Source organism: Salmo salar, chromosome 06 (genome assembly GCF_965601325.2).
Source record: "Salmo salar chromosome 06, fSalSal1, whole genome shotgun sequence".
NCBI lineage: Eukaryota > Metazoa > Chordata > Actinopteri > Salmoniformes > Salmonidae > Salmo > Salmo salar.
The window spans coordinates 40873637-40900175 of record NC_138296.1 but is presented as its reverse complement, the minus strand read 5'-3'; the positions used below and the strand labels follow the sequence as shown (position 1 = coordinate 40900175).

Genomic DNA, 26539 nt, shown 5'->3' with positions numbered 1-26539 from the left:
ATTGAGCACATCAATGCGCACATGTCACACATCATGAAAACATTGAGGCAAAAAGTACACAGCCTATTGGCAAAATAACTCGATTGAACATGAAATTGAGGCTGTTTTAATATTATTATGTAGGCTGTTTTAATACAGTCATCTCGGTTTTCATTTGAAGTATCATTTTATCCTTCACTTGTTTATAACAATTGCAGATATTTAGGCAACATTTTTTGTAGTCAGCTTCGTTCTGATGTTATCCGCACTTCGTCCTGATATCACAAACAGACTAAACATCTTGATTCCATGTGTAGCAGAGATCTTCTGTAAATGAAGTGACGCGGAAGGGCAAAAAAAGCATCTAACCATGCACGTTGGCTGCTCTATTACTGGTCTGTTGATGTTAAGAATTGTCGTGGAACTGACCCCCCCCCCCCCCCCCCCCCCCCAAAAAAAAGAAGCACTTTTTATGAATACAATAGTTTGTTTCGATGTCTTTATTTTCACTCAGGCAGGGATGTCAGAACATAATCACTTGTCTGGAGGGCATTTAGAAGTACCGACTGCCCATAGCTGCGACAACCACTTTCATGAACTTCTGCCAGGTTGCTTGGATTTCAGGAGTGAAAGAGGCTCCGAACTTGGCGGCAATGACAATTGTGAGGACGTCAGCCAACACCTGTGGACAAAAGACAAAGAAGGAAGATGTTAAATTAGACTGACGGTTTTGTTTAACCTTTGTAATTAGACGTGTTGCTCTGATTGTTATATGTGTAGGCTTACATCAGGAAAGCCTAAAATATAAGCCTATTTCTCAAGACAGAAGGCATACCCTGAAATTGTCAGGGTCGACGAAGAGTTTGTTGGCGTGGGTCTCGCTCAGTGACTTGTATGTGGCCAAGATGTTGCCCATGTTCTTCACAGCTTTGTCCAGAGCTCCACACACGACCTTGCCGTGAGCAGCAACTTTGGGGTTGCCCATGATTGCTGCGGGAGTGGACACATCTCCGAAAGAGCCGAAATAACGCTGAGTCCAGGGGTAGACGATCAGGACTCTGTTATTGCAAGAACACCGAAATATGTGGATTATTTTCAAATGTATTTCAATTATATGCCTAGTTAATACTCTAACATGCTCCATTCAAACTTAACAATATCAACTCAATATTAATAGTAATAAGATAACAGGACAAGTATAATAGTGTTATAATTACTCATGATCATCTCCACTATAAACTATTTTAGATAATATATTTGAATGAGGCTGAAGCCATGACCTACCTTGCCAGAGCCAGTGGTCCGACCTCATTGATATCTACTTTGCCCCAGACAGCACTGATGGTGCTCTTCTCAGCGTCTGTCCAGTCAACCATGTTGTCAGTGTTTGATCTCCGGTTTTGCAACAAGATAAAACAAATCAATGTATTGTGTAGGGAGACACTTTGTCTGCAACTTATATTTATGAGTGCACTCCGCCCACTGGAGGCGGCGCATATGATTGGCTCTGGTAAAGATTAGTATTGGCCAAGTGAGCGCTACAGCTCTCGAACTTGACAAATTATAATCATTTATCTGTTAAACAGTAAATGTTAATTTATTAGTTGTTACAGAATCAAGTCTGTAGGTTAGATCCTAAAACCTGGAAGCATATGTAAATAGGCCTATATAGTTTTATCTCGGTTACCAACGTTTCAAAATTCGCATGATCATTATCTAAAACAGTTTTAATTTATCCAACTGATGCAAGACTAAAAGCAAGGTTATGGCAAAAATCTTCCGTAGATTACATTTCCTTCATTGCAGTGTATAAGGCTACACAAATGAAAAAATAGAAAGTGATGCAATCACTAAACATTTGTATGAATTTGGAAAATGTGATAATTTCAGCCAATTCCGGCCTACAATTTGGCACAGTTTCTTATCTACGACAAAATGATGGCTTCCTTTTTTATCGGGGTATTCAGACCGTTCCGCCCATTTTAAGTGATTAATTTCAAGACATTAAAAATGATACGCAGGAATGTCCTGTATTATTTGCAGATAGGTGGGTACCCATGTCCTCGCCTGACCTGTCTGTCTCTGACATTTTCTTCTTCCGATCATCATTCGAAGTCCAATCAACCTTATAATTGGGGATCATATCCAACTTCCAACCCCAGAGTAGGCATATCACAGATACATACAGGCCGTCATTGTAAATAACAATTTGTTCTTAACTGACTTGCCTAGTTAAATAAAGGTTAAAGAAGAAATAAATGTGAAACACGTCACTTTGAATACAATTTTTCCAATTGAATGCAGGTCTTTGAAGGTGGATTTGAATTTTGCAATTTCATTTACCAATGTAAGATCTATTATAGAACTCTACAATGAAATATATATAGTCCACCTTTAATTATTTAACATTATGTAGGATAGAACGACATTTGCGTCATAATCTAGGCCTATACAATTTCAAATAGCCAATGAACTATTAATGAAATATTTGTCTATTTTGGCAAAAGAAGCTTTATCTTTTGAATTAACTTATTGGAAATATATGCTCGGTTAGGCTACTCTGAAAGACTTCGTTTTATGCAACGAAAAAATAAAATAATGGTAATAATTATCTTTATCAAAAACATTTGTAAAATTGTTGACATCTGTTTCATCTGGTGCAATTGATTTAAATGTATTGTGTTACAGTACAGTCATTAAATTGTAGACTACAAAAAGAAACAAAGTTAATTAGGCCTAATGATGGATATTATTATTAACATAGCCATATGACATCTTATTGAAGGGTTTAATATGGAAATTCAAACTTAATATTTCATAAAAGCCAAAATAACGGTTCTTACTCTTTCATTATTTAACGTTAATTGGCTAAATTTCATTTTATATCCTAAATAACTATAAATTAAATATTTGGCTATTTTGGCAAAAGCAGCTGCAACTTTAGAATGAACCTATTGGAAATATGCTTGATCACACTGAAATAATTCGTTTTATGCAACAAAATAATCTTTATCAATCAAACTGTACATTTGTTGCATCTGGTAGGCCTACAATTCATGTATTTACATTGCGCAAAATAACAAAATGAATGATGGATATTAGAAACTGACCACTGACATGTTATTGAAGTTTAATATAAAAACGCTAACTTAAGCTTTTTGGGGGGCTTTTATCAAATATGAATATTTGATTAAAAAAACAGATCTTACTATTGGATTTTGACCAAGATGGTTGCAGTGTAGGGGGGGTGTACCCTAGTAGCTGGGCGTGTCTGCCGCTCTACTGTAATATAAAGGGTCCTAGTTGTATAGGCAGTCATCTTCTTCAGTTCATTTCTCGTAGATTTAATACAGGTCAATCAAAGGAGCAAAATGAGTCTGACAGCAAGGGACAAATCTGTGGTCAATGCCTTCTGGGGCAAGATTAAAGGAAAGGCAGATGTCGTCGGCGCTGAGGCTTTGGGAAGGTAAGTCTTCTTATTAATGAAAGACTGATGAGAATGGTTGTGTTTAACCTACTGACAGCGGCCTATGTGCCGACCCCAAATAAGCCTTTTAACATACAATAAGTCAACTACTTTCATTATATTGTAGACAGACGATGGGAGAAATCTGATACGCGTAATGCTTATAAGTTCAGCATCTAATACAAACGCCTATAGTACGAACTATTCTGTACCTTCCTTTGCAGGATGCTGACTGCTTACCCCCAGACTAAGACCTACTTCTCCCACTGGGCTGACCTGAGCCCCGGCTCTGCCCCAGTCAAGAAGCATGGAGCCGTCATCATGGGTGCAATTGGTAATGCTGTCGGACTGATGGACAACCTCGTGGGTGGACTGAGTGCTCTCAGCGATCTGCACGCCTTCAAGCTGCGCGTTGACCCTGGAAACTTCAAGGTTTGCCCCCAGATAACCTATTGTCTGTTTATTGATCACTCTCGACATCAACTCTGTTTGTTGCTATCGCTTAATCCTTCAATATTAACTTTTAAAATATACTTTTCAGATTCTGTCCCACAACATCCTTGTGACCCTGGCTATTCACTTCCCTGCGGATTTCACTCCCGAAGTGCACATTGCTGTGGATAAATTCCTTGCAGCCTTGTCCGCTGCCCTGGCTGACAAATACAGATAAGACCATCATGAAGTCCAAAATTGGACTCCAGTTCCTGCTCTGTTGTTATCACAAAATAAACAGGCAATGAATGAAGTTATGTCCTCTGTGTCCTTATTCCACCACAGTTCACCATCATTGAGAAAGGATCCCTTTCTAAATAGTACTAAATATTGCTTTAGGCGCACCATCCACTAGCTCACTATGTTCTCCATAACTTTGGTTAGCCTATCTAATACGTGTAACATGAATTTTGCTGACCTCATTTAATATGTGATGAATATGGAGTAGTTCCAGATAGGGCTTGGTAAACTGAATGGACTGTATGAAGACGGTAGAGGCACAATGAAAACCTATTCAGAGATAAACAAATGTATTTTAGACCTATATGAATTAAATATTTTAATAACTTTGGAAAATGACCATGTAATTTGCAGCAAGATACTTAATTTGCAGCAAGATACTTACTAGAACAGGCTATTTTGTATTTTCAACGCAGAGAATTTGGTGGGGGAACTGAAATCGACTTTGAAAAACGAACACAAACACTCATTCTAGAAGTTCCATGCCTCGACTTTCTTTCAACCAAAACACCTTTCGGCACCGTGGCATTTTGTAGTTTATTTTGATACATGAGTATTTTTTAAATGTTGTAATAAAGTATCCTTGCGCATCTCTGATCCTAAATGTCTGTAAGTTAAATGGTTTTACTATTTCGTACAAACGTGTATTGTTTAATACATTTGTTGATATTTAGTCTAGTAGGCTTACTAGTAGTATAATCTCTCGGGTTTTTGTTGCACACCCTTGTTCCTGATTGTTTTTACCCGCGGGCTTGGTTTTGCCCGCAGGTTAGGCGCAGACGTAGCCTAACATATGGGGAAAAAGATGACACATGAGTATTTAAATTCATCTACAGTTTTGCACCGCAAACTTTGTTTGATGGGACTACGTGAATTGATGCACATTGAATGCCGTTTGGGTCTTTACCTGACAAAAAAAGATACGTCATATAACACTATTTGAAGCACTAAATACGCTTTTAAATTGACACGTCAAATAACACAATTATATTATAGAATGTTGTGTGTGCTGAATTTGAACGCGCAAGCCAAGCACCACAACCACTATCAGTAGCACTGTCAAAGCTGTTCAAACAAGGTAGCCAAACACCACACACCCCGTCACGAACGATGTGTTTACAATCCAGCTCTGGAGAAAATAGACCACATTATTAGGGTGAGGCACATGGGCTACTAACAACTTTCTACACAGCATACACTAAGTATTACTTTCTTAGATACAGTATACATTTCTCCCTTGCATATTACATCATTTATGCAGCAGCATACAAGACATGTTATGACTCACCTTGTGAAGGTGGCGCAGCGGTCCTTGGTTGGCAGATGTTGTCATCAAACTTTGTTATCAAAGTCTGGCATTTTCTGGATTTATGGTGGGAACTCGGGAAACACAGCCACTCCATTGAATAGCAGGCTAACGTTTGTGGTTTCTTTGCAACGCTTGCAGTTATCCACTGATTCCTTCCAAACGACTCATTGTTGAATTTGCGATTTCCAACTTGTTGTGGAATGTTTATGTCCAACGGCCGATAAGCACCGATACGTTTTATCTATAATTTCTCTTCATTATTTATCTTCATATGACAAGGATTAAAAAGGATTTGTCAGTAGATTGTCAACTTGATGACAATTGATGATGACTGATGATCAGTCCAATCAAAGCTATTGTAGATATAACGTGATTTGATGACGTTCTATCTGTGGCCAATGACCTTGAGCCTTCTTGGATGGGCACTTCTAATATAACTCCATGGCAGAACCCAAGGGCTAAAAAACATGTTTGTATGCGGCTTTATTAACTCAATTACATTTTGTGCCATCCTCTTTCCTTACCTCAATTAATATCCCATAGGCCGCTACATTATGGACAGAGTACGTGTATGAAAACCATCATCAAAACAGTTTTTTTCATTCACATTCCCCACATTTTGGAGTGTAGAAACCATGTGCCATCAGTACAATTGCAGGAGAACGTTTTCCATAAAAAACAATACTTCAAAAAGATAAATGCTTTTACATGTATTTTATTATTTTCAATATGTGTAGCTATGGCACAGCTTCCAGCCTAACAGACTGGAGTTGCAGTGTCGTCTCTCTTCCATATTGATGCTGTCGAGTGATGCTCTAGTGGTACTGTCTGCCAAGAGCGGACACAACGACAGCCAGGAACTTCTGGAAGGCTTCCTGAATATCAGCACTGAAAACGGCGGGACCGAGCTTGGCGGCCACGCACACGGTGATGCATTCAGCGAGGAGCTGTGGAGAGGGGACAGTAAAAGAATATTGGCATAAACTTTACGTCGGCTCACACCGCTATTTAATGCATAAGACTATGTGTCTCCTAGGCTAATTGGTCATATCTTTAAAAAATATATATAATAATTGTATGAAGAACATAATATTAGGCTATATGTATTTTCTGATAACGTTTAGTACTCACCCTGAAGTTATCGGGATCCACGTGCAGTTTCTCGGAGTGCTTCACGCTCAGTGCTGAATAGGAGTTCTTGATGTCATCCAGGTTCTGCACAGCTCTGTCCAGTCCGTGCATCACGACCTTTCCGTGCTTGGCCACGGCGGGGTTACCCATGATGGCAGCGGGTGTGGACAGGTTGCCGAAGGTGCTGAAGTGTCTCTGAGTCCATGGAAACACGATCAGAAGTCTAAAAAGAAATAAAACAGGCTTCCATTACAATTATACTTAACAATCAACATGGTCTGTATCGCACCAAAGGTGAAAACCGCGAATTCCTACAACGCAATTAGTGCTAAATATTCTAGGTAGCCTATTATCAAGTTATTATTTAATGATGTCTACATAAATATTATAAGAATGTACCTGGCCAGGGCCTGGGGTCCGATCTCATCCACGCTGATCTTTCCCCACAGGCCTAAGATGGCACTGCGCTCAGCATCTGTCCAGTCGACCATGTTGACGTTTGTTTGTTGATTTCCGTTGGTACTTGCAAAATGTTACAAGGGATCCCTGAGCTGCTTTTTGTCTCCCGGGACGTCCAATTTATTGATGTTCAGTATCTCCGCCCTGAACAGGACACAGAAAATGATTGGATGAATGTCTTGAGGGGGCAAGGTCCTCGAGTGTGGCACATATCGGCATTGCGCCAACTTCATCCCACCTTTAAAGATAATGCTTGGTCATTTAGGCGTTACCAAATTCAAATGATTATGGATGGAATAAACAAGTCATGATGAGCCTTCAATAACATATGCATACTTAATGATACAATCGAACATAATTTCAAAAAGTAAAATGTACAGACCTTTAAAGGATTTTGGTTCCTTTAGCCATAAATGCTCTTTTAATTGATCGTTGTAATATTGACATTGAATTGTAATATTATCTTTATAGAATGCTAATTCATGATGTAAGTGTTTATTTAGGGAAAAGCGTAGATTTGGAGTAAACTATTGAAGAAAGAGCATGACTCAAAATGTGTTTTATCTTCATATTCAGACGGCCCCACCCATTTGAAAGTTCCATATTTCTTTTTGAATGATTGATGGAAATGTCAGTTGGTGACAAGTCGTTTTCTAGGCCTTCATCAGGGGAATAAGTTCTAACTGGACACTATTCAATGTGGATATTAGCCTATTTCATTCAATGAAACTACAGCTTTTTGTTTAACTCCACTGAAATACAATGCATGTAGCCTATATATTGTTACAATTGATTGTGAGACTGTGTTGGATAGGCATCGGCAACGTTTTGCTACCAGAACAAAAACTTTCCATCGATTTTTCCATCGAACCTTTTGTAGGTTACAGAATCACATAGCCTATACTCACTCACCAATGAGTGCTGCAATATTAGACCTTAATATTAGACTAAACTTTAATTGTAAAGAAAATATTGAGGAATTAAGTGTTTCAAAAACCCATTGTTATTCAATCTATATGAAATAAATGCATGCATTGTTATGGCAACATTTTTACAAACGAAAGTATTATGTGCTAAGGTCATATGTTGGACATTACATGAATTGGCTCGGTTGCATAATTATAAAGTATAAAAAACATGAATCATGTCTTGGACAAATTCCCAATCAGAGGCGGAGCCAAGATTAGATCGGGGTGTGCCTTTTCTTGTGCCTCAATAAAAACAGCCTCTGAGTTTTCCACGCTCACAAGCTTATTTTCTCAGCATCTTCATTTAAGTGGATAAACGGACAAGACGCAGCTATGAGTCTCTCAGCCAAGGACAAAGCCAACGTGAAGGCCATCTGGGGCAAGATCCTCCCTAAAACCGATGAGATTGGAGAACAGGCTCTTTCCAGGTAATTACATAACGATGTAAATTCTAGACTAAGTACATGTAGGCTGTTGAAATTATTAGCGCAAAATTACTCAGTCAATTTGGAAGCTATAAACGCGTAGCCTACACTCTTAGAACAAAATGTGCTATCTGGAACCTAGAAGGGTTGTTCAGCTGTCTCCATAAGATAACCCTTTGAAGAACCCTTCTTGGTTCCAAGTAGAGAACCCTTTTGGTTCCAGGTAGAACCCCTTTTAGTTCCATGTGGAACCCTTTTCCCAGAGGCTTCTACCTGAAACACAAAGGGTTCTACTTGGAACAAAAAAGGCTCTAACTGGAAACAAAAAGGGTTATCCAATAGGACAGCCGAAGAACCCATTTGGATCCACTTTTTCTATGAGTGTATGTAGGCGAAAATAAGTTGCGGGAGCACTGAACGAATGATTATTTAAGATTAATTTTGGCTCACCCGATTTCTAATGTCCACGACAGGATGCTTGTCGTCTACCCCCAGACCAAGACCTACTTCTCCCACTGGACTTCCGTGGCCCCCGGTTCCGATCCAGTGAAGAAACACGGCATCACCATCATGAATCAGATCGATGACTGTGTTGGACACTTGGACGACCTTTTTGGTTTCTTGACCAAGCTCAGTGAACTGCACGCCACCACGCTGAGGGTGGACCCCAACAACTTCAAGGTAAGATCATTTAAAAAAATAACACTAAAAATATCTGAGTTTTTACCTGTGTAAATGTGAAATAATCTATTTCCCTTTTTCTTTGCAGATCCTGGCTCACAACCTGATTGTGGTCTTTGCCGCCTACTTCCCTGCGGAATTTACCCCCGAGATCCACCTGTCCGTGGACAAGTTCCTGCAGCAAGTGGCTCTGGCCCTGGCGGAGAAGTACCGCTAAACCGGAGTTCAGCTGTCATGCTGTCATCCGAGGAATAATGTCCATCCAATATTGGCACACTGACAATAAACCTAACTGAAACTCATACCGAGGTGTTTGTTGTTTGTCATTTTAATTGTCTTACATTGTCTTGTGATTTATACTGTAGGCTATATTTGGATTATCTTGTAGAATGTATTTGTCAAGTCAAGTATAAAATAAAGTTAATAGCCTATTTCACAGTATTTCAAAGGCATCTCATAAAAATGATGCACTTCACAATACATGTATATTCTTACTCCACCTTTGCATACACCTTGAACTTAAAAAGTCCCAAATGAATGTGCCTGAGACCAATATGTTGTGGCCAGACATTACGGTCCATCATGGACATTACCAGGACCTGGCTTTCAGGGCTTTAGCCCGCTATGAATTTGGGTCAGCATTGAATCTTTTGCGCTGCTGCAATGGTTTAAAAAAAAGTGTAGTCAGCAGAATGCGCCACTTAGTTCATGGAGCTGTGGTTACTCGAAACCCTGGAAGTCATCCAACAGTTATAATCAGGAGTGTAGTGCTGCGGGTGTACAGCGGAGCGACGCTCTGCCACTCCTTAAAATGGTGATATGTCTCGCAAGATCACTTCATGATTAATTAGTATTCTACATAACAAACCGACAATAATAGCATGATAATGTCAGGCTACTGTTATACCAAAAACACCATGTCATTTCTTATGATAATTTAGGATGATTGTGCTGAAATGTTGTTGTTTTTTAATTCTCATGTGGTGGCTGTGTTGATTTACTCCGTCTGTCCTAAAATGTGATTAGTTAGGCCGGTTAGCCACCCTTACATCATTCAAGAAAATCGAAATGCACTTTCCCATGATACTGATTGGATCAAATGGTTGGCATGCATGCAGCATGGACATTTCACCTGTGCAACGTGAAGAATGATCATTATCATTGACAGTGATGATGGCCTAATTTATAATAAGGTAGGCCTAATTTGGTGTTTTAGTATTTTAAAAATAGAACATTTTCCTTTAGCCACTTACAGTATGTGTAGGCATAGTTAATCATGCAGTTTGGATGATGCGTTGTATGTAGCCTATACATTCTAGAATTATTTTATCCATTGATGGTATGTGTGGTCAACTGATAATTCCAGCAGCGTTTTGATTGGACAGCATCACTGCGCTGCTTTGAGAGAAGGAACTCAGCTTGATAAATCAAGAAATCAATCAATGTCCGATTTTTGTTTTCACTGGATCTCCATGTGAATATTTTATTTATTTATTTTTATTTATTTCACCTTTATTTAACCAGGTAGGCAAGTTGAGAACAAGTTATCATTTACAATTGCGACCTGGCCAAGATAAAGCAAAGCAGTTCGACAACATACAAAAACACAGAGTTACACATGGAGTAAAACAACATACAATCAATGATACAGTAGACAAAAATAAGACTATATACAATGTGAGCAAATGATGTGAGATAAGGGAGGTAAAGGCAACAAAAGGCCATGGTGGCAAAGTAAATAAAGTATAGCAAGTAAAACACTGGAATGGTAGAATTATAATTTGAAGAAAGTTCAAAGTTAAAATCTTAATAATATGGTGCAAAGGAGCAAAATAATAAATAAAATAAATAAATACAGTAGGGGAAGAGGTAGTAGTTTGGGCTAAATTATAGATGGGCTATGTACAGGTGCAGTGATCTGGGAGCTGCTCTGATAGCTGGTGCTTAAAGCTAGTGAGGGAAATAAGTGTTTCCAGTTTCAGAGATTTTTGTAGTTCGTTCCAGTCATTGGCAGCAGAGAACTGGAAGGAGAGACGACCAAAGGAGGAGTTGGCTTTAGGGGTGACCAGAGAGATATACCTGCTGGAGCACATGCTACAGGTCGGTGCTGCTATGGTGACCAGTGAGCGGAGATAAGGGGGGACTTTACCTAGCAGGGTCTTGTAGATGACCTGGAGCCAATGTGTTTGGCGACAATTATGAAGCGAAGGCCAGCCAACGAGAGCGTACAGGTCGCAGTGGTGGGTAGTATATGGGGCTTTGGTGACAAAACGGATGGCACTGTGATAGACTGCATCCAGCTTGTTGAGTAGGGTATTGGAGGCTATTTTGTAAATGACATCGCCGAAGTCGAGGATTGGTAGGATGGTCAGTTTTACGAGGGTATGTTTGGCAGCATGAGTGAAGGATGCTTTGTTGCGAAATAGGAAGCCAATTCTAGATTTAACTTTGGATTGGAGATGATTGATGTGAGTCTGGAAGGAGAGTTTACAGTCTAACCAGACACCTAGGTATTTGTAGTTATCCACAAATTCTAAGTCAGAACCGTCCAGAGAAGTGATGCTGGACAGGCGGGCAGGTGCAGGCAGCGATCGGTTGAAGAGCATGCATTTAGTTTTACTTGTATTTAGGAGCAGTTGGAGACCACGGAAGGAGAGTTGTATGTATTGAAGCTCGTCTGGAGGGTTGTTAACACAGTGTCCAAAGAAGGGCCAGAAGTATACAGAATGGTGTCGTCTGCGTAGAGGTGGATCAGAGATTCACCAGCAGCAAGAGCGACATCATTGATGTATACAGAGAAAAGAGTTGGCCCAAGAATTGAACCCTGTGGTACCCCCATAGAGACTGCCAGAGGTCCGGACAGCAGGCCCTCCGATTTGACACACTGAACTCTATCAGAGAAGTAGTTGGTGAACCAGGCGACGCAATCGTTTGAGAAACCAAGGCTACTGAGTCTGCCGATGAGGATGTGGTGATTAACAGAGTCAAAAGCTTTGGCCAGGTCAATGAATACGGCAGCACAGTATTGTTTCTTATCGATGGTGGTTACGATGTCGTTTAGGACCTTGAGCGTGGCTGAGGTGCACCCATGACCAGCTCTGAAACCAGATTGCATAGCGGAGAGGGTGCGGTGGGATTCGAAATGGTCGGTAATCTGTTTGTTGACTTGGCTTTCGAAGACCTTAGAAAGGCAGGGTAGGATGGATATAGGTCTGTAGCAATTTGGGTCAAGAGTGTCACCTCCTTTGAAGAGGGGGATGACAGCAGCTGCTTTCCAATCTATGTGAATCTCAGACGACACGAAAGAGAGGTTGAACAGGCTAGTAATAGGGGTTGCAATAATTTCGGCAGATAATTTTAGAAAGAAAGGGTCCAGATTGTCAAGCCCAGCTGATTTGTAGGGGTCCAGATTTTGCAGCTCTTTCAGAACATAAGCTGAATGGATTTGGGAGAAGGAGAAATGGGGGAGGCTTGGGCGAGTAGCTGTGGGGGGTGCAGTGCTGTTGAATGCAGTAGGGGTAGTTAGGTGGAAAGCATGGCCAGCCGTAGAAAAATGCTTATTGAAATTCTCAATTATAGTGGGCTTATCGGTGGTGACAGAGTTTCCTATCCTCATTGCAGTGGGCAGTTGGGAGGAGGTGTTCTTATTCTCCATGGACTTTACAGTGTCCCAGAACTTTTTAGAGTTTGAGTTGCAGGAAGCAAAATTCTGTTTGACAAAGCTAGCCTTGGCGTTTCTAATTGCCTGTGTGTATTGGTTTCTAACTTCTCTGAAAAGTTGCATATCGCGGGGGCAGTTCGATGCTAATGCAGAATGCCACAGGATATTTTTGTGTTGGTTAAGGGCAGTCAGGTCTGGGGAGAACCAAGGGCTATATCTGTTCCTGGTTCTAAATTTCTTGAAAGGGGCATGCTTATTTAAGATGGTGAGGAAGGCATTTAAAAAAAATAACCAGGCATCCTCTACTGACGGGATGAGGTCAATATCTTTCCAGGATACCAGGGCCAGGTCGATTAGAAAGGCTTGCTCGTTGAAATGTTTCAGGGAGCGTTTGACAGTGATGAGTGGAGGTCGTTTGACCTCTGAACCATTACGGGTGCAGGCAATGAGGCAGTGATCGCTGAGATCTTGGTTGAAAACAGCAGAGGTGTATTTAGAGGGCACGTTGGTTAGGATGATATCTATGAGGGTGCCAGTGTTTGCGGCTTTGGGGTTGTACCTGGTGGATTCATTAATAATTTGTGTGAGATTGAGGGCATCAAGCTTGGATTGTAGGATGGCTGGGGTGTTAAGCATGTCCCAGTTTAGGTCACCTAGTAGCACGAGCTCTGAAGATAGATGGGGGGCAATCAGTTCACATATGGTGTCCAGAGCACAGCTAGGGGCCGAGGGGGGTCTATAGCAGGCGGCGACGGTGAGAGACTTGTTTTTGGAGAGGTGGATTTTTAAAAGTAGAAGTTCAAATTGTTTGGGTACAGACCTGGATAGCAGGACAGAGCTCTGCAGGCTATCTCTGCAGTAGATTGCAACACCGCCCCCTTTGGTCATTCTATCTTGTCTGAAAACGTTGTAGTTAGGGATGAAGATTTCAGAGTTTTTGGTGGACTTCCTAAGCCAAGATTCAGACACAGCTAGGACATCCGGGTTGGCAGAGTGTGCTAAAGCAGTGAATAAAACAAACTTAGGGAGGAGGCTTCTAATGTTAACATGCATGAAACCAAGGCTATTACGGTTACAGAAGTCATCAAAAGAGAGCGCCTGGGGAGTAGGAGTGGAGCCAGGCACTGCAGGGCCTGGATTCACCTCTACATCCCCAGAGGAGCAGAGAAGAATGAGTATAAGGGTACGGCTAAAAGCTATAAGAATTGGTCGTCTGTGACGTCCAGAATAGAGAGAAAAAGGAGCAGGTTTCTGGGGGCGATAAAATAGCTTCAAGGTATAATGTACAGACAAAGGTATGGTGTGATGTGAATACAGAGGAGGTAAACCTAGGCATTTAGTGATGATGAGAGAGATATTGTCTCTAGAAACATCATTGAAACCAGAAGATGTCATAGCATGTGTGGGTGGAGGAACTGAGAGGTTGGATATGGTATAATGAGCAGGGCTAGAGCCTCTACAGTGAAATAAGCCAATAAACACTAACCAGAACAGCAATGGACATTGCATATTGACATTGAGGAGAGGCATGCTTAGCCGAGTGATCAAAGAGTCCAGTGAGATTCAGACAGCTAGCCGGGCCATAGGTAGCAAGCTGGTGGAAGATGGAGGGAGGTCTGTTTTTAGCCACCTCGTGCGTTTCCGTCTGTGGGTTAGTGGGGTTCCGTGTGGAAGGGGGGACCAGTCCAAGTTGGCAAAATAGTTAGTTATAGTGGCCCAGGAAAAGTGTCCGATAGACCTATTCAGATCGCAGCCGATAAGACAACTAACGATTAACGATTAGTGGGCCGCAGATGGGCGATCAGGTTACGTCGCGATAACTCCCTCGGGCAGATAACGTCGGAGGTCCAGTCGTGAGGGCCCAATGGGGCTCCGCATCGGCAGTAAAGCGGGTCAGGATAGGTGATTGTAGCCCAGGGGACACTTCAGCTGGCTAGCTCAGGAAAAGCCCACGAGTGGCTGACGGAACTCTTCAGCTGGCTAGCTCCGGGATAATGTGTGTTAATTCTGGGACCGACGTTGCCAATAGTCACTCAGGTAGCAGCTAGTTAGCTGCAAGATCCAGGTGTAAATGTCCTGAGCCTGCAGTAGAAATCGGGAAAAGGAGAGAGAATAGGTCCGGTATGCTCTGGTCTGAGTCGCGCTGTACAAAAAACTGGCGATAGCTTTTCGAGCTAACGGATAGCTGAGGACAGCTAACCGTGGCTAGCTGAACTCCAACGTTAGCCAGTGAAAATGGCTAACCTCTGGCTAGCTTCTGTTGTGGATTTCGGATTTGAGGTAAATAATACTTTCTTTTTTAAATTGGTGAGGCGGGTTGCAGGAGAGTGCTTTGAGGTTGAGTTTTAGAAGGAAAAAAAAAAAAGATAATGCGAAGAAAAATACGTAAATATATATATATATATACACGGGACACGACAAGAGGAGGGTAAAGGATGTCTGAACTGCTACGCCATCTTGGAAGAGTATTTTTTAATTGTATTTAGTTACAATTAGTCTGGGAAATGTTCTCATGATCCATTTGGATGACACATTTGCGACCAAGCTTTAACTTCCTGACGTCTTGAGATGTTGCTTCAATATATCCACATAAATTTCCTCCCTCATGATGCCATCTATTTTGTGAAGTGCACCAGTCCCTCCTGCAGCAAAGCACCCCCATGCTCTCACCACTGGTGTCCCCCAGGGCTCTGTTCTAGGCCCTCTCCTATTCTCGCTATACACCAAGTCACTTGACTCTGTCATATCCTCACATGGTCTCTCCTATCATTGCTATGCAGACGACACACAATTAATCTTCTCCTTTCCCCCTTCTGATAACCAGGCGGCGAATCGCATCTCTGCATGTCTGTCAGACATATCAGTGTGGATGACGGATCACCACCTCAAGCTGAACCTCGGCAAGACGGAGCTGCTCTTCCTCCCAGGGAAGGACTGCCCGTTCCATGATCTCGCCATCACGGTTGACAACTCCCTTGTGTCCTCCTCCCAGAGTGCTAAGAACCTCGGCGTGATCCTGGACAACACCCTGTCGTTCTCCACTAACATCAAGGCGGTGACCCGATCCTGTAGGTTCATGCTCTACAACATTCGCAGAGTACGACCCTGCCTCACACAGGAAGCGGCGCAGGTCCTAATCCAGGCACTTGTCATCTCCCGTCTGGATTACTGCAACTCGCTGTTGGCTGGGCTCCCTGCCTGTGCCATTAAACCCCTACAACTCATCCAGAACGCCGCAGCCCGTCTGGTGTTCAACCTTCCCAAGTTCTCTCACGTCACCCCGCTCCTCCGCTCTCTCCACTGGCTTCCAGTTGAAGCTCGCATCCGCTACAAGACCATGGTGATTGCCTACGGAGCTGTGAAGGGAACGGCACCTCCATACCTTCAGGCTCTGATCAGGCCCTACACCCAAACAAGGGCACTGCGTTCATCCACCTCTGGCCTGCTGGCCCCCCTACCTCTGAGGAAGCACAGTTCCCGCTCAGCCCAGTCAAAACTGTTCGCTGCTCTGGCACCCCAATGGTGGAACAAGCTCCCTCACGACGCCAGGACAGCGGAGTCAATCACCACCTTCCGGAGACATCTGAAACCCCACCTCTTTAAGGAATACCTAGGATAGGATAAAGTAATCCTTCTAACCCCCCCCCCCCCCCCTTAAAAGATTTAGATGTACTATTGTAAAGTGGTTGTTCCACTGGATATCATAAGGTGAATGCACCAATTTGTAAGTCGCTCTGGATAAGAGCGTCTGCTAAATGACTTAAATGTAATGTAAATGTAAATGATAATGCCACCCCCGTCCTTCACGGTTGGGATGGTGTTCTCCGGCTTGCAAACCTCCCCCTTTTCCTCCAAACATAACGATGGTCATTATGGCCAAACAGTTCTATTTTTGTTTCATCAGATCAGAGGACATTTCTCCAAAAAGTACGATCTTTGTCCCCATGTGCATTTGCAAACCGTTCTGGGATTGATGGGATTGTTCTGGGATTGATTTGTACTGGAATTCTGGAATTTTCCAAGTTGTTTAAAGGCACAGTCAACTTAGTGTATGTAAACTTCTGACCCACTGGAATTGTGATACAAGTGAAATAATCTGTCTGTAAACAATTGTTGAAAACATTACTTGTGTCATGCACAAAGTAGATGTCCTAACCGACTTTCCAAAACTATAGTTTGTTAACAAGAAATTTGTGGAGTGGTTGAAAAACGAGTTTTAATGACTCCAACCTAAGTGTATGTAATGTTCTGACTACAACTGTATGATAAACAGAGAGTAGCAGCAGCGTAAAAGAGGGGTTGGCGGGTGGGGCGTGGCGGGACACAATCCAGATAGTACGAGGGCCCTGGTTAGTCAGGCTTTTTGAGAAATTTTGTACATGAATGTATAGTTAAAGTTACTATGCATAGATAATAAACAGAGTGTAGCAGCGGGGAGGAGGGGGGGGAGGCACACAATGGAAATAGTCTGGGTAGCCATTTGATTACCTGTTCAGGAGTCTTATGGCTTGGGGGTTAAAGCTGTTGATAAGCCTTTTGGTCTTAGACTTGGCGCTCCAGTACCGCTTGCCATGCCATGCGGTAGTAGAGAACAGTCTATGACTGGAGTGGCTGGGGTCTATGACAATTTGTAGGGCCTTCCTCTGACACCGCCTGGTGTAGAGGTCCTGGATGGCAGGCAGCTTAGCCCCAGTGATGTACTGGGCCGTACGCACTACCCTTTGTAGTGCCTTGCGTTCGGAGGCCGAGCAGTTGCCATACCAGGCAGCGATGCAACCAGTCAGGATGCTCTTGATGTTGCAGTTGTAGAACCTTTTGAGGATCTGAGGACCCATGGCAAATATGTTTAGTTTCCTGAGGGGGAATAGGCTTTGTCATGCCCTCTTCACGACTGTCGTGGTGTGTTTTGACCATTCTAGTTTGTTGGTGATGTGGACACCAAGGAACTTGAAGCTCTCAACCTGCTCCACTACAGCCCCATCAATGAGAATGGGGCCGTGCTCAGTCCTCCTTTTCCTGTAGTCCACTATCATTTCCTTGTCATGTTTATATTGAGGGATAGTTTGTTATTCTGGCACCACCCGGCCAGGTCTCTGACCTCCTCCCTATAGGCTGTCTTGTTAGTGATCAGGCCTACCACTGTTGTGTCATCGGCAAACTTAATGATGGTGTTGGAGTTGTTCCTGGCCACGCAGTTTTGGGTGAACAGGGAGTACAGGAGGGGACTGACCACGCACCGCTGTGGGGCTACAGTGTTGAGGATCAGAGTGGCGGATGTGTTCCTACCTACCCTCACCACCTGGGGGCGGCCCGTCAGGAAGTCCAGGATCCAGTTGCAAAGGGAGGTGTTTAGTCCCAGGATCCTTAGCTTATTGATGAGCTTTGAGGGCACTATGGTGTTGAACACCGAGCTGTAGTCAATTAATAGCATTCTCACGTAGGTTTTCCTTTCGTCCAGGTGGGAAAGGGTAGTGTGGAGTGCAATAGAGATTGCATCATCTGTGGATCTGTTTGGGCGGTATGCAAATTAATGTGAGCCGTTACCAGCCTTTCAAAGCACTTCATGGCTACGGACGTGAGTGCTACGGGTCTGTAGTCATTTAGGCAGATTATTTTAGTGTTCTTGGGCACAGGGACTATGGTGGTCTGCTTTAACATGTTGGGATTTTAAACTCAATCAGGGACTTGGTGAAGACACCTGCCAGTTGGTCAGCACATGCTCGGAGTACACATCCTGGTAATCCGTCTGGCCCCACGGCCTTGTGAATGTTGACCTGTTTAAAGGTCTTACTCAAGTAGGCTACAGTCGTCCAGAACAGCTGATGCTCTCATGCATGTCTCAGTGTTGCTGGCCTCGAAGCAATCAAAAAAGTGATTTAGCCCGTCTGGTAGGCTTGTGTCACTGGGCAGCTCGCGGCTGTGCTTCCCTTTGTAATCTGTAATAGTTTGCAGGCCCTGCCACATAAGACGAGCGTCGGAGCCGGTGTTGTCCGATTCAGCCTTAGTCCTGTATTGACGCTTTGCATGTTTGATGGTTCGTCATAGGGCATAGCAGGATTTCTTATAAGCTTCTGGGTTAGAGTCCCGCACCTTGAAAGTGGCGGCTCGACCCTTTAGCTCAGTGCAAGTGTGTCCTGTAATCCATGGCTTATGTTTGGGGTATGTAGGTACTGTCACTGTGGGGACAACGTCATCGATACACTTATTGATGAAGCCAGTGACTGATGTGGTGTACTCCTCAATGCCATCGGAAGAATCCCGGAACATTTTCCAGTCTGTGCTAGCAAAACAGTCCTGTAGTTTAGCATCTGCTTCATCTGACCACTTTTTTATAGACCGAGTCACTGGTGCTTCCGGCTTTAATTTTTGCTTGTAAGCAGGAATCAGGAGGATAGAATTGTGGTCAGATTTGCCGAATGGAGGGTGAGGGAGAGCTTTGTATGCATCTCTGTGTGTGGAGTACAGGTGATCTAGAATTTATTTTCCCTCTGGTTGCGCATTTAACATACTGATAGAAATTAGGTAAAACTGATTTAAGTTTCCCTGCAATAAAGTCCCCGGCCGCTAGGAGCGCCGTCTCTGGGTGTGCAGTTTCCTGTTTGCTTATTTCCTTATACAGCTGACTGAGTGCGGTCTTAGTGCCAGCATTTGTCTGTGGTGGTAAATAAACAGCCACAAAAAAGTATTGATGAAAACTCTCTTGGCAAATAAAGTTATTAATACGCTACTAGCTAGTGTCGCTGACGACGTTCAAGCTCTACGAAGAGAACCGCGTTGTTACTTTTTAGTCTAGACTGTCGATCATATATCTCAGATGGAAATGATAACTATGATTCCAGCGTCTCAAACAAATTAAAAAAATACAGTGTTAGACATGGGTCTAGATTTTCCTTAAAAATGGCAGGCTAGGTGATTACAAATGACAGTACTACTAGGCGGCAGGTAGCCTAGCGGTTAAGTGAAAGGTTGCTGGTTGCGTATGTGTGTATATATATATTATATATATCCTCTTTAAGGAATACCTAGGATAGGATAAAGTAATCCTTCTTTTGATCATCTTCAAATAATATTTTTGCAGGAATCTCCTTGCGAATGATTTTGCCGAAGATTGTATCTCCGCCGTAGATACATGATATACTCTACTTCATGCGGGCAAAACCTAGACACTTCCATAGATTTCGTGCACCAGTTGTTGTTTACAAATATGCACAGACCCCCCCCCCCTTGTGCTGTTCTATCTTGCCGGTGCAGCGTATATCCCGCAAGCTGAATATCCATGTAGTCATTCAGCCATGATTCAGTGAAACATAAGATGTTACAGTTTTTGATGTCCCGTTGGTAAGATATTCGTGATCGTACCTCATCTAATTTATTGTCCAATGATTGTACGTTGGCAAGTACTACGGACGGTAAAGGCAGGTTTTCCACTCGACCGTCGGCAGATCCTTACAAGGCACCCCGCTCTTTGTCCTTTGTATCTGTGTCTCTTTCTCTTGCCAATGATGAGGATTGTGGCCTTGTTGGGTGTCTGAAGTACATCCTGTGAGTCCTGCTTGTTGAAGAAAAAATCTTTGTCTAATCCGAGGTGAGTGATCGCTGTCCTGATATCCAGAAGCTCTTTTTTGCCGTAAGATACGGTGGCAGAAACATTATGTACAAAATAAGTTACAAATAACGTGATAAAAAACACGTAATAGCACAATTGGTTAGGTGCCCGTAAAAGTGCTGCCATTTCTTCCGGTGCCATTTTAGATAATGTCTCTTGGGCGAAAGAACAGCTGACTTCTACTATAAAACAGTGGATAGAATCAATGTTGGAGGTAGCATCTTATGAACAAATGCTTGCTAGGATCACTGGTAGAAACGAAAATTCTAGAACCTGGACGTGTTTTTTTTGTCATGTTTCTAAGACTGGGAGGTGATTACTTGTGCTTGTGAACCCATTTAGTTCTATATTGTAACCTGTGAAATACTATTTGACTGTGTATATGTGCTATATTGGAAGATATGTTATGATGTCAAGCTCAATGTTTTTATGCTGTACAATGTTTTATTTTTGTTTTATTTGTTTATTTGTGGAAAAAAGGAAACAATAAATACAACTTTAATGAAAACAGAACAACAACCCCCCCCCCCCCCCCCCCCGGAAATATCACATTTACATAAGTGTTCAGACCCTTTACTCAGTACTTTGTTGAAGCACCTTTGGCAGCGATTACAGCCTTGAGTCATCTTGGGAATGTCGCTACAAGCTTGGCACACCTGTATTTGGGGAGTTTCTCCAATTCTTCTCTGCAGATCCTCTCAAGCTCTTTTCAGGTTCGATGGGGAGCATTGCTGCACAGCTATTTTCAGGTCTCTCCAGAGATGTTCGACCGGGTTCAAGTCCGGGCTCTGTCTGGGCCGCTCAAGGACATTCAGAGACTTGTCCCGAAGCCACTCCTGCATTTTTATTATTTTTATTTAACCTTTGTTTAACTATGCAAGTCAGTTAAGAACAAATTCTTATTTACAATGACGGCTTACACCGGCCAAACCCGGACGACGCTGGGCCAATTGTGTGCCGGCCTATGGGACTCCCAATCACGGCCGGTTGTGATACAGCCTGGATTCGAACAAGGGTGTCTGTAGTGACGCCTCTTGAAGACCGCTGCGCCACTTTGGCTGTGTCTTGGCTGTGTGCTTAGGGTCGTTTTCCTGTTGGAAGGTGAACCTTAGCCCCAGTCTGAGGTCCTGAGCTCTCTGGAGCAGGTTTTCATCAATAATCTCTCTGTACTTTGCTCCTTTCATCTTTCCCTCAATCCTGATAAGTCTCCCAGATCCGGCTGCTGAAAAACATCCCCACAGCATGATGCTGCCACCACCATGCTTCACCATAGGGATGGTGCCAGGTTTCCTTCCGACGTGACGCTTGGCATTCAGGCCAAAGAATTCAATCTTGGTTTCATCAGATCACATAATATTGTTTCTCATGGTCTGAGAGTCCTTTAGGTGACTTTTGCAACTCCAAGTGGGCTGTAATGTTCCTTTTACTGAGGAGTGGCTTTCGTCTGGCCACTCTACCATAAAGGCCTGATTGGTGGAGTGCTGCAGAGGTGGTTGTCCATCTGGAAGGTTCTCCCATCTCCCCAGAGGAACTCTGGAGCTCTGTCAAAGTGACCATCGGGTTCTTGGTCAACTCTCCGACCAAGGCCCTTCTCCCCCGATTGCTCAGTTTGGCCGGGTGGCCAGCTCTAGGAAGAGTCTTGGTGGTTCCAAACTTCTTCCATTTAAGAATGATGGAGGCCGCTTTGTTCTTGGGGACCTTCAATGCTGCAGAAATGTTTTGGTAACCTTCCCAAGATCTGTGCCTCGACACAATCCTGTCTCGAAGCTCGACGGACAATTCGACCTTGTGGCTTGGTTTTTGCTCTGACATGCACTGTCAACTGTGGGACCTTATATAGATCATAAATCATGTCCTATCAATTGAATGTACCACAGGTAATGGATGATCAATGGAAACAGGACGCACCTGAGCTCAATTTCGAGTATCATAGCAAAGGGTCTGAATTCTTATGTAAATAAGGTATTTCAGTTTTTAGTTTTTATACATTTGCAAACATTTCCAAAAAACGTTTTCACTTTGTCATTATGGGGTAATGTGTGTAGATTGGAGGAAAAACAATTTAATCAATTTTAGAATAGAATAATTCTAATGTCACAATGTGGAAAAAGTCAAGGGGTCTGAATACTTTCCGAATGAATTGTATGCTGTGGGGAGACATGACTCTGTATTGTCATATGGCCTACACGCAGGATCACGTGATTGATGTCCCTGCTGTAACTGGCCAGATAACCACACAAGGCCATTTATGGAACTATTGTGAAATGGGGCCATCTTGGGAACTTTCCCCCCAGTTGACTGCAGCATACCAACCTTATTTGCTATCTTGGGATAGACTCAGATCATAGCCTATAGTTTGCACACATATCTTCGTATAATTGTATTAAATATTTGAAAGAATCAGGACTCAAACAACCATGTTTAACATGAGAATAGGATGTAAGATGTCTTCAAGATGTAAGATAACAACACAATGTAACATTTTACATTTCAGATTTGAATAAATTCATTATCAGTGAGAGAAGGCTACGTTTGCTATGCAGATCTCAGGAGCTTGTTGGTATTCCAATAGGCCTATAAAACCAACAACGATGTTATTACCATTGTTGCTTTAGCAAACATCTGGTTTATTAATTATCAATCGACAATGATCAAGAGCTCGTTCATGATTTTCAATGAATACAATTTGACTGCTTATTTGACCAAGTCAGACTTGACTACAGGTAAACCTAGGTTGTGTAGGCAATCACTTTGACTATGTCTGCAAATAGCCTATTGAGGCGACTTATTATGCTTTACGCAATAATAATGGACTAAATCACAAATTGAGCACATCATTGCGCACATGTCACACATCATGAAAACATTGAGGCAAAAAGTACTAGTGGCAAAATATAACTCAATTGATTGAACATTAAATTGAGTTCAATATGATTGAAATAGCCTACATACATGGGCATATAAAGCCTGTTTTAATACAGTCATCTCGGTTTTCATTTGAAGAATAATTTTATCCTTCACATGTTTATAACAATTGCAGATACTTCGGCAACTTTGTTTTTGTTGTCGGCTTCGTGCTGATGTTATCTGCAGTCACAGACAGACTTAACATCTTGATTCTAGGTTTAGCAGAGATCTTCTGTAAATGAAAGGACGCGGATGGGCAAAAAAAGCATCTAACCATGCACCTTGGCTGCTCTATTAGGGGTCTGGATCACTCGTAGATGTGCAAAGGTTTTTAAGAGCGTTTTTAAGAGCCACGTTACCAATGAGGCCTCTGGGAAACGACTCGGCTACTAAAGACAAGTAGATTCTAGTAATGATCTTAAGGCTACGAAGACTCTGGGAAACTCCACTTCCAAATAGGGTATAGCCTAAAATATTGATGTTAACAATTTTGTGGTGGAACTGTCCAGGGACAGTATCTATTTAAAAAAAAACAATTTGTATAAATACAAATACAATGGTTTGTGTCGATGTCTTTATTTTCACTCAGGCAGGGATGTCAGAACATAATCACTTGTCTGGAGGGCATTTAGAAGTACCGACTGCCCATGGCTGCGACAACCACTTTCATGAACTTCTGCCAGGTTGCTTGGATTTCAGGAGTGAAAGAGGCTCCGAACTTGGCGGCAATGACAATTGTGAGGACGTCAGCCAACACCTGTGGACAAAAGACAAAGGAGGAAGATGTTAAATTAGACTGCCGTTTTTGTTTTACCTTTGTAATTAGACGTGTTGCTCTGATTGTTATATGTGTAGGCTTACATCAGGAAAGCCTAAAATATAAGCCTATTTCTCAAGACAGAAGGCATACCCTGAAATTGTCAGGGTCGACGAAGAGTTTGTTGGCGTGCGTCTCGCTCAGTGACTTGTATGTGGCCAAGATGTTGCCCATGTTCTTCACAGCTTTGTCCAGAGCTCCACACACGACCTTGCCGTGAGCAGCAACTTTGGGGTTGCCCATGATTGCTGCGGGAGTGGACACATCTCCGAAAGAGCCGAAATAACGCTGAGTCCAGGGGTAGACGATCAGGACTCTGTTATTGCAAGAACACCGAAATATGTGGATTATTTTCAAATGTATTTCAATTATATGCCTAGTTAATACTCTAACATGCTCCATTCAAACTTAACAATATCAACTCAATATTAATAGTAATAAGATAACAGGACAAGTATAATAGTGTTATAATTACTCATGAACATCTCCACTATAAACTATTTTAGATAATATATTTGAATGAGGCTGAAGCCATGACCTACCTTGCCAGAGCCAGTGGTCCGACCTCATTGATATCTACTTTGCCCCAGACAGCACTGATGGTGCTCTTCTCAGCGTCTGTCCAGTCAACCATGTTGTCAGTGTTTGATCTCCGGTTTTGCAACAAGATAAAACAAATCAATGTATTGTGTAGGGAGACACTTTGTCTGCAACTTATATTTATGAGTGCACTCCGCCCACTGGAGGCGGCGCATATGATTGGCTCTGGTAAAGATTAGTATTGGCCAAGTGAGCGCTACAGCTCTCGAACTTGACAAATTATAATCATTTATCTGTTAAACAGTAAATGTTAATTTATTAGTTGTTACAGAATCAAGTCTGTAGGTTAGATCATAAAACCTGGAAGCAAATGTAAATAGGCCTATATAGTTTTATCTCGGTTACCAACGTTTCAAAATTCGCATGATCATTATCTAAAACAGTTTTAATTTATCCAACTGATGCAAGACTAAAAGCAAGGTTATGGCAAAAATCTTCCGTAGATTACATTTCCTTCATTGCAGTGTATAAGGCTACACAAATGAAAAAATAGAAAGTGATGCAATCACTAAACATTTCTATGAATTTGGAAAATGTGATAATTTCAGCCAATTCCGGCCTACAATTTGGCACAGTTTCTTATCTACGACAAAATTATGCCTTCCTTTTTTATCGGGGTATTCAGACCGTTCCGCCCATTTTAAGTGATTAATTTCAAGACATTAAAAATGATACGCAGGAATGTCCTGTATTATTTGCAGATAGGTGGGTACCCATGTCCTCGCCTGACCTGTCTGTCTCTGACATTTTCTTCTTCCGATCATCATTCGAAGTCCAATCAACCTTATAATTGGGGATCATATCCAACTTCCAACCCCAGAGTAGGCATATCACAGATACATACAGGCCGTCATTGTAAATAACAATTTGTTCTTAACTGACTTGCCTAGTTAAATAAAGGTTAAAGAAGAAATAAATGTGAAACACGTCACTTTGAATACAATTTTTCCAATTGAATGCAGGTCTTTGAAGGTGGATTTGAATTTTGCAATTTCATTTACCAATGTAAGATCTATTATAGAACTCTACAATGAAATATATATAGTCCACCTTTAATTATTTAACATTATGTAGGATAGAACGACATTTGCGTCATAATCTAGGCCTATACAATTTCAAATAGCCAATGAACTATTAATGAAATATTTGTCTATTTTGGCAAAAGAAGCTTTATCTTTTGAATTAACTTATTGGAAATATATGCTCGGTTAGGCTACTCTGAAAGACTTCGTTTTATGCAACGAAAAAATAAAATAATGGTAATAATTATCTTTATCAAAAACATTTGTAAAATTGTTGACATCTGTTTCATCTGGTGCAATTGATTTACATGCATTGTGTTACAGTACAGTCATTAAATTGTAGACTACAAAAAGAAACAAAGTTAATTAGGCCTAATGATGGATATTATTATTATTAACATAGCCATATGACATCTTATTGAAGGGTTTAATATGGAAATTCAAACTTAATATTTCATAAAAGCCAAAATAACGGTTCTTACTCTTTCATTATTTAACGTTAATTGGCTAAATTTCATTTTATATCCTAAATAACTATAAATGAAATATTTGGCTATTTTGGCAAAAGCAGCTGCAACTTTAGAATGAACCTATTGGAAATATGCTTGATCACACTGAAATAATTCGTTTTATGCAACAAAATAATCTTTATCAATCAAACTGTACATTTGTTGCATCTGGTAGGCCTACAATTCATGTATTTACATTGCGCAAAATAACAAAATGAATGATGGATATTAGAAACTGACCACTGACATGTTATTGAAGTTTAATAT

At 41.9% G+C, this 26539-nt stretch overlaps 5 protein-coding genes across 5 annotated transcripts; 2 read left to right on the top strand and 3 right to left on the bottom strand.

Moving 5' to 3' along the window:
* Nucleotides 1-464: 464 nt before the first annotated feature.
* On the bottom strand, nt 465-1430 carry LOC145850530 (hemoglobin subunit beta-1). The gene is made up of 3 exons (XM_082976589.1): nt 1264-1430; nt 815-1037; nt 465-661 (listed from the first exon to the last, which is right to left on the bottom strand). The coding sequence occupies exons 1-3, from the start codon at nt 1353-1355 to the stop codon at nt 533-535; spliced, it is 444 nt and encodes a 147-aa protein (XP_082832715.1). The 5' UTR covers nt 1356-1430; the 3' UTR covers nt 465-532.
* A 1850-nt stretch (nt 1431-3280) lies between these two features.
* On the top strand, nt 3281-4190 carry LOC106607383 (hemoglobin subunit alpha). The gene is made up of 3 exons (XM_014204300.3): nt 3281-3445; nt 3670-3877; nt 3987-4190. Exons 1-3 carry the CDS (start codon nt 3351-3353, stop codon nt 4113-4115), a joined length of 432 nt encoding a protein of 143 aa, XP_014059775.1. The 5' UTR covers nt 3281-3350; the 3' UTR covers nt 4116-4190.
* A 1995-nt stretch (nt 4191-6185) lies between these two features.
* LOC145879844 (hemoglobin subunit beta-like) lies at nt 6186-7191 on the bottom strand. The gene is made up of 3 exons (XM_082976588.1): nt 7017-7191; nt 6618-6840; nt 6186-6433 (listed from the first exon to the last, which is right to left on the bottom strand). Exons 1-3 carry the CDS (start codon nt 7106-7108, stop codon nt 6302-6304), a joined length of 447 nt encoding a protein of 148 aa, XP_082832714.1. The 5' UTR covers nt 7109-7191; the 3' UTR covers nt 6186-6301.
* A 1110-nt stretch (nt 7192-8301) lies between these two features.
* LOC145850529 (hemoglobin subunit alpha-4) lies at nt 8302-9452 on the top strand. Its single transcript, XM_082976587.1, has 3 exons — nt 8302-8472; nt 8943-9150; nt 9239-9452. Exons 1-3 carry the CDS (start codon nt 8378-8380, stop codon nt 9365-9367), a joined length of 432 nt encoding a protein of 143 aa, XP_082832713.1. The 5' UTR covers nt 8302-8377; the 3' UTR covers nt 9368-9452.
* Nucleotides 9453-23884: 14432 nt separating this feature from the next.
* Nucleotides 23885-24850, bottom strand: LOC106607380 (hemoglobin subunit beta-1). Its single transcript, XM_014204298.3, has 3 exons — nt 24684-24850; nt 24235-24457; nt 23885-24081 (listed from the first exon to the last, which is right to left on the bottom strand). Exons 1-3 carry the CDS (start codon nt 24773-24775, stop codon nt 23953-23955), a joined length of 444 nt encoding a protein of 147 aa, XP_014059773.2. The 5' UTR covers nt 24776-24850; the 3' UTR covers nt 23885-23952.
* Nucleotides 24851-26539: the final 1689 nt, after the last annotated feature.

What these genes read in the sequence shown, in the direction of transcription:
- LOC106607383 (XM_014204300.3), top strand. Translation starts at nt 3,351, where the DNA reads ATGAGTCTGACAGCAAGGGACAAATCTGTGGTCAATGCCTTCTGGGGC. An exon ending in GGCGCTGAGGCTTTGGGAAG is followed by an intron (nt 3,446 to 3,669) that starts GTAAGTCTTCTT and finishes CTTCCTTTGCAG; the next exon opens with GATGCTGACTGCTTACCCCC. An exon ending in TTGACCCTGGAAACTTCAAG is followed by an intron (nt 3,878 to 3,986) that starts GTTTGCCCCCAG and finishes TATACTTTTCAG; the next exon opens with ATTCTGTCCCACAACATCCT.
- LOC145879844 (XM_082976588.1), bottom strand. Translation starts at nt 7,108, where the DNA reads ATGGTCGACTGGACAGATGCTGAGCGCAGTGCCATCTTAGGCCTGTGG. An exon ending in GGACCCCAGGCCCTGGCCAG is followed by an intron (nt 6,841 to 7,016) that starts GTACATTCTTAT and finishes ATTTCTTTTTAG; the next exon opens with ACTTCTGATCGTGTTTCCAT. An exon ending in TGGATCCCGATAACTTCAGG is followed by an intron (nt 6,434 to 6,617) that starts GTGAGTACTAAA and finishes CCCTCTCCACAG; the next exon opens with CTCCTCGCTGAATGCATCAC.
- LOC145850529 (XM_082976587.1), top strand. Translation starts at nt 8,378, where the DNA reads ATGAGTCTCTCAGCCAAGGACAAAGCCAACGTGAAGGCCATCTGGGGC. An exon ending in GGAGAACAGGCTCTTTCCAG is followed by an intron (nt 8,473 to 8,942) that starts GTAATTACATAA and finishes TGTCCACGACAG; the next exon opens with GATGCTTGTCGTCTACCCCC. An exon ending in TGGACCCCAACAACTTCAAG is followed by an intron (nt 9,151 to 9,238) that starts GTAAGATCATTT and finishes TTTTCTTTGCAG; the next exon opens with ATCCTGGCTCACAACCTGAT.
- LOC145850530 (XM_082976589.1), bottom strand. Translation starts at nt 1,355, where the DNA reads ATGGTTGACTGGACAGACGCTGAGAAGAGCACCATCAGTGCTGTCTGG. An exon ending in GGACCACTGGCTCTGGCAAG is followed by an intron (nt 1,038 to 1,263) that starts GTAGGTCATGGC and finishes TTGCAATAACAG; the next exon opens with AGTCCTGATCGTCTACCCCT. An exon ending in TCGACCCTGACAATTTCAGG is followed by an intron (nt 662 to 814) that starts GTATGCCTTCTG and finishes TTTTGTCCACAG; the next exon opens with GTGTTGGCTGACGTCCTCAC.
- LOC106607380 (XM_014204298.3), bottom strand. Translation starts at nt 24,775, where the DNA reads ATGGTTGACTGGACAGACGCTGAGAAGAGCACCATCAGTGCTGTCTGG. An exon ending in GGACCACTGGCTCTGGCAAG is followed by an intron (nt 24,458 to 24,683) that starts GTAGGTCATGGC and finishes TTGCAATAACAG; the next exon opens with AGTCCTGATCGTCTACCCCT. An exon ending in TCGACCCTGACAATTTCAGG is followed by an intron (nt 24,082 to 24,234) that starts GTATGCCTTCTG and finishes TTTTGTCCACAG; the next exon opens with GTGTTGGCTGACGTCCTCAC.